This window comes from Pan paniscus, chromosome 8, assembly GCF_029289425.2.
Source record: "Pan paniscus chromosome 8, NHGRI_mPanPan1-v2.0_pri, whole genome shotgun sequence".
Lineage (NCBI taxonomy): Eukaryota > Metazoa > Chordata > Mammalia > Primates > Hominidae > Pan > Pan paniscus.
In genome coordinates, this window is record NC_073257.2 from 109,620,842 (window position 1) to 109,627,157 (window position 6,316).

The window sequence follows — 6,316 nt, forward strand, 5'->3', positions numbered from 1 at the left end:
AGAGATTGCTCCACTGCCCTCCAACCTGGACGACAGAACAGTACTCTACCCCACCGCCCCCCACCCCCCCCAAAAAAAAGGAAAAAGAAAAAAGAAAGATGCCATGGGCACAAAGGTTGAACATGAAGGAGAGAAGAGAGACTGGCGGTAGTTACCAGCTTCCTGGTCTGAACCCAGGTAGGCTTCATTCCTCCTCAGCAAAATGAGGGGAGTTGCCTGTATCTCTGTGGTTGTTTTGAGGGTTAAATGAGAACGCAGGTAAAGCGGTCGCACGGAATAACAATAATGTAAAGCATCGTTAGCCTCCATCACAGGCAGTTCGGCCTAGTAGTTAAGTCCGTGGGCTTTGCTTCCTCTTGGCCCTGGGTTTGTGTCCCAGCCATGTTAGGTAGCGTATTTTGAATGTGGGCAAGACAGAAGGATGGCAAGGAAGGGTTGGATAAAAGAGGGTGTGGACAATAAGCTTGTGCCGAGTGGAACGAGTGGCGGTGCCTCTGGTGGGTGATGGACTCTTACTCCGACATGGGTAACTTGGACAGCTTTGGACAGGACGAGGCGGGCCCTGGCAGGAGACTGCGGATGTCCAGGTGACAGTGGATGCCAGTTCAAAACCAGCACTGCTCTCCTCCCGCGCCCAGGAAGAGCCCAGAGGCCCGGGGTGGGCGCTATGGCAGGAAAGAGGGAAAAGGAGGAGGCAGGGCGGGTAGGGGCGGCCCCAGATGTGGCAAACTTGGCGCAGCAGCGCACGGGCGGACAGGGCGGAAGGCCCGCGTCGGGCTGGGAGATGCGCCCTGCCCTGGCCCGAGGACGAAGGAATCCGAGCTGGGGGCCTGGCGCAGAGGGGAAAGGGGGGCGCCAGGGTGGTGAGCGAGATGGAAAGAGAGATGGCAGGAAGCCGGGAGGAGCGCGCGGGGGAGGAGACAGCCGAGGGGAAGGGGAAGGGAAAGGGGCGGGTGGGAAGGGTGGAGAGCTGGAGACAGAAGGCGAGGAGGGCCGAGGGGAGGAGAGAGGAGAGGAAGGGTGGGGAAAGGAGGAGAGGAAGAGAGGACTAAGAGGGGAGCAAGGCGAGGAGGCCGCGGCGGGCGCAGCGGGCACCTGGGCCGTGCTGCCCCCGCGAGCAAGGCGCCGCCATTCCGCTGCTCGGGGCGCCGCCGCCGCCGCCACCGCGCCCAGGGGCCATGCTCCCGCCGCCCCCGCGCCAGCCGCCGCCCCAGGCGCGTGCGGCCCGCGGCGCGGTGCGCCTGCAGCGGCCCTTCCTGCGCAGCCCGCTGGGCGTGTTGCGGCTGCTGCAGCTGCTGGCCGGCGCTGCCTTCTGGATCACTATCGCCACCAGCAAGTACCAGGGCCCCGTGCACTTCGCGCTCTTCGTGTCCGTGCTCTTCTGGCTGCTCACCCTGGGCCTCTACTTCCTCACGCTGCTGGGCAAGCACGAGCTGGTCCCCGTGCTGGGCTCGCGCTGGCTCATGGTCAACGTGGCGCACGATGTGCTGGCGGCCGCGCTCTACGGCGCCGCCACCGGCATCATGAGCGACCAGATGCAGCGCCACAGCTACTGCAACCTCAAGGATTACCCGCTGCCCTGCGCCTACCACGCCTTCCTGGCGGCCGCCGTCTGCGGCGGCGTCTGCCACGGCCTCTACCTGCTTTCGGCGCTCTATGGCTGCGGGCGTCGCTGCCAGGGCAAGCAGGAGGTGGCGTGAGGCCGCCTGCGCCCGCCGCGGCCCCGATCGGGGCGGGGGAATCCCCGGAGACCAGCCTCCTTAATCCCTTCCCCCGCCGCCGCCCCGCGCGGGTGCGCCCTGGCACCCTCTCCCTGCCCTCCAGCGTTTCCACTGTCGCCCGCGCCCAGGGACCCTGACGCTCAGCTCCCGCCCGACGGCAGCGCCGCCGCCGCCCAGAATCCCAGCCCAGAATCCCGACCGCCGCGCCGGACGCGCCGTCTCCCGGGACAAGCGCAGGCTGCGATCCGAGGGGCTGACACACACTCGCAGACGAGCTGCCCCGAGGCGAAACCTCGCGGTTCCTCTTCCCTTCCCTGCTGAGACTAAGACGTGGACAGGCGCCGCGCAGATCCGGGGGAGGCTCCCAAATTGGAACCAGGCTTCTGGCTGCCCCCTTCCCTCCCGCCCCGTGGTCGGAAGAGCACTCCCTTCCCTGGCCCCTCATCCAGCCTCCGGTGCTGTAAAACGCAGGCGCTGGGCCGCGGGCGGAGCTGAGGACAGGCCTTGGCTGGTCCCAGGATGAGCGACGAGTTTGGTTTTAGCTGGGGATTGTGCTGGCATCCTGCGAAGCTCCTCCCAGCCGGTCTCTGTGTGCTCGGTTGTCTTGGGGTGGGGCCCATCCGCCGAGGTGGGGACCGATAGGAGAAGCCGGTGGGTTGTACCCTTACACTTGTGGAGTCTCCTCTTGCCTCTACCTACTCCGCCTTTGTCCTTAAGGTTTTTGCAGGCCAGTGCCAAACACACACTAACTGTCCTGGCCTCTCCGTGACACAAGTCTCTTCCCAGCCTTCCTCACAGGCTTCTGTCGCCCCCCTCATCTCCACCCTCCCCCATATCTGTTTGCATTAGGAGTTCCACGACCATGGTGGAATGTTAAGGTGAACCCCACCCCTTCTTACAGATGGGGACCCAGAGCCTGCTCTTGGGAACAGCCAGAGTAAGATTGGAACCCAGACTTGCAGTCCAGCGCTGTTTGCATTAAAAGGGTGGGTGAGTCAGGACCCCTGGCTCAGGAGCCGCCTCTCCTAAAAGAGGGTTTCAAGGCCAAATGGGTTTGTCAACGGTGCTGTCTCCCTTTCTTGGAGATGCTCATTAGCTTATCAAAGACTGAGAAGTCCCGCTGTTACAGAAATAATTTAGTTTGCTGTATTAACTGCTCCTGGGCCTGGAGCAGTATTCCCACTTTAAGATTCCCAGCATCCCTGTGCTGTCCCGGCTCTCATTCATGCCGAAGGGCCCAACCCATTGGCTGTGTTCTGTTTGAAGATTTGGGGGGCGCCTTCTCTTTCTTCCCCAGGGAATTCTCTAGCAGAGGGAGGGGACCCACCCCAGTGAGGAAGTAGATTGCTGCCTCTAGCCAGAGACCTGAACTGGGGAATTTGAACATTCCTTTACATTGTTGGAGAAATGAAGCCAAAGTTATTCAGATGGTTTTCCCAGGCTAAAGGAAAGTCACCTGCAAGCGATCCCGGCACTGATCTGGAGCAGCTGACAGGGTGGGTCTCCCTTACCAAAGAGAAGAACCACTCTCTGGCGCTGGGGTGACCTGCTGGCTGGGCCTGTAAGGTAAGACGCTTCTTGGTTTTCTGGAAGGGGTCCTGGGCATTTGAATAAAAAGCACAGAGCCTACTCCTTTTCCAGAAGTTAAAGGGTTTTTATTCAGAGCAAGCTGGAGAGGTGACGGTAATAACCACAATATCTACGGAGTTGTGAAAATTCAACCTTTTTGCTAAATCCTTCAATGGTCTGCTCTTTTATTTTTTCTTTCTCTTTCGTTTTGTTTTTGAGGCAGTCTTACTGGGTCACCCACGCTGGAGTGCAGTGATGTGATTATGGCTCACTGCAGTCTCGACCTCCCAGACTCAAGCGATCCTCTCACCTCAGCCTCCCGGGTAGCTGGGACTACAGGCACATACCACCATGCCTGGCTAGTTTTTAAATTTTTGTAGAGACAGGGCCCCATTGTATTTTGCATGCTGGTCTCGAACTCCTGGGCTCAAGAGATCCTCCCGTCTCAGCCTCCCAGAGTGTTGGGATTACAGATCTCAGCCACTGTGCCTGGCCAGGTCTGCTGTTTGAAAAGGCTCAACCTTCTCTGGATTAGAAACTAGAAGAGGGGAGGCCGCATGTTTTTGTGAGCTTGTTTTTAAAGCTTAGGTGCACAGGTGTTAGCTTTCTCTGTGGAGGCTGCAAAGATGTAGTTTCAGGGTGTGTGAAGCATGAATGTAGTTCTAGATATGTTGCCATCAGAGCACCTGTGTAGCTCTATTATGTGGTTGGCACGTCTCAAAGCATTTTACAGGTGTCCATTGATTCTCTCAGTAACCCTAATGAGGTGGGTTCTAATGTCATTCCCATATTCCAAATGAGGAAGATGAATCCCAGAGAGGTTAAATACCTTGCCCAAGGTCTCCCAGCTAATGAGTGGTAGAGGTAGGATTTGAACCCTGGCAGCCTGGCCTCTTCATGACCAGGCTATACTCTATATAGTAGGGTATCAATACATGTTAGATACTGTTAATGTAGCTATTTTTTAAATTGTGGTAAAATATACATAAAATTTACCATCTTAAGCATTTTTAAGTGTATAGTTCAGTGGCATTAAGAACATTCACAGCTAGTCGCAGTGGCTCATGTCTGTAATCCCAGCACTTTGGGGGGCCGAGGCTTGAGACTAGGAGTTCCCTCAGCCCCAAGTGCTGGTGCAGTGAGAGCCTGGGGTGAGACACTTGGGGTGCCTTGGAAGCCCTTTGACTTTGGTTCTCCTGTTGCAGGTTTCCATGTTGCTGAGGCCATGGAGATTCCCAGAGCTGGTCACACCGACCGCTCTCAGGGCCCGCTGCCCTGGGCTGGCAACACCAATTCTGGCCTTGGCCTGCAGAAGCTTTCAGAGTCTTCACTGGCAGTAGGGGGAGATGGGGAGAGGAATGACCTCTGCCCAGCCCCTTCCTTTCCAAACCATGCAATGGAAGAGCCCAGATGGGTGAAGATTGATTTTGCCTTAACTCAAGAGAATTCCTGTTCTCCTTGTGCTATGATTTGGACACAAGATTCTGGATACCTGGAACTTAGCTGTGTACTCCTGTACCCTAAACAGTGGATTTGAGTTCCAGCCTTTATTCTTTTTTCCTTTTTTCAGATCACCATCTAAGTTACATCTTTAGCTCAGGTCCATCCTTCTCAAGATCTCCTTCCTAGCCCCCCAGCCCCTGGTGCTGTCTGTGGTCAGGTGACCTTACTCAGGAGCAGATATCTCCTTGGCCGCCATGGAGCCTCATCCATCCACACGTGCCTGTAGCATTCCAGAGCTCACTGCCCTTCTAGATGTGCCTTCCCGCTTGGCTTCCAGCGGCTTGTGCTCACTCTGTCTGCCAGGTATGAGAAGAACACGTAAGACCGCCACCACACTCACCCTCCCTCAAGGCCCTGTGCCATAGGGGTGGCCACCCGACCTGCCCCCAGAACTTTTGGATACTGGAGGCAGTTGCATAGGCCTCCCTCTCTGGGCACCAGGACTCAGTCCAGCCCAAGACTACTCTGGGGAGCTCCCATCCCAGTCTGGGGCCATTTGCAGACTCAGGAAAGGATTTCTACAGTGTTCTATAAAAGCCAAAAGAGAGAGTGGGTTTGGGAAGAGTGAGGGTGGTTGGGGAGAGGGGACCGATGTGCCTCATTGTTTAGTGGTGATTACAAATATGCTTTTCTGGATAAAGTTTTGTTGTTTGCTCTTGGTGTGTGTGTCTTCTGTCCTGGTCCTCCGTAGCGCCCCTCCATGTGAGGTCCTCCCATTCTATCTCATTGTGCCTCACGCCCTGCTGCTGGCCTCCTTTCTGCCTCTCTGGCTTCCTCTTTCCTTCTAGGAGGGAAAGAGAGTGAATTCACAGATCTCTAGTGCAGTTAGGAGCCTGGACCAGGGGTTGCCTGAGGACAGAAACCAGAGGGAAGAAAACTGCCTGTGTCCCTGATGGAGGCTGGAGGGAATTCCAGAGGCTTTTGTCCCTGCTCTCAATGGGCCCTCTGTTAGGGAGCTCCACTGCCTCTCATTCTGTGCGCAGAAAGACCGTGGTTGTGGAGCTAGAGGGTCCTGTTCTAGTCCAACCCCATCGTTTTACAGAAGGGGAAATGAAGTCCAGGGCGTGGTGGCAACCTGCCTGATGCTACACAGCTGATTAGGGGCAGAGTTGGGGTCTCCCGTAGCCAGGCCCTGTTTTTTTCCCTGCACACCACTGTGGCCTGCTCTGGTGTTGCCTCCTGGACCACACCCCACCTGCCTTTCACCCGATTCCCCAGAGATTCTTTGTCCAGCCAGCTGCTGGCTGCTGACGGATGCCCTGGAAAGGGTGTGAGGGCAGAGTTAAGAGGCTTCCTCCCAGGCTCCTCCTCCCTGTGCCCCGGGCGTGACATCTGCAGCCTGGAAAGAGGATTTTTCAAAACTCACCTGGAACATTCCTCCTCCCTGTGCCCTGGGCGTGATATCTGCAGCCAGGAAACAGGAAGATTTCAAAACTCACCTGGAACAGCTCCAGGCTGGGATCTGATGCCACGTGTGTGTGTGCCACACCCACTGTCTTCCAAAGAACCATTCCAGTGCCTGC

General features: G+C 56.9%; 1 protein-coding gene across 2 annotated transcripts; it reads left to right on the forward strand.

Annotated features, from left to right (window-relative positions):
* The first annotated feature begins 1,007 nt into the window (after positions 1-1,007).
* On the forward strand, positions 1,008-5,451 carry MARVELD1 (MARVEL domain containing 1). 2 transcript variants are annotated; one of them, XM_063607498.1, is made up of 3 exons: positions 1,008-2,707; positions 3,162-3,287; positions 4,496-5,451. In XM_063607498.1, exon 1 carries the CDS (start codon positions 1,179-1,181, stop codon positions 1,698-1,700), a length of 522 nt encoding a protein of 173 aa, XP_063463568.1. In that variant the 5' UTR covers positions 1,008-1,178; the 3' UTR covers positions 1,701-2,707; positions 3,162-3,287; positions 4,496-5,451. The 2 variants fall into 2 exon arrangements, with proteins under 2 accessions (XP_063463568.1, XP_034787142.1); XM_034931251.3 differs by having other exon boundaries at positions 1,008-3,287.
* The last annotated feature ends 865 nt before the right edge of the window (positions 5,452-6,316 follow it).

Excerpts from the sequence above, each read along its gene's own strand:
- MARVELD1 (XM_034931251.3), top strand. The coding sequence starts at position 1,179 with ATGCTCCCGCCGCCCCCGCGCCAGCCGCCGCCCCAGGCGCGTGCGGCC.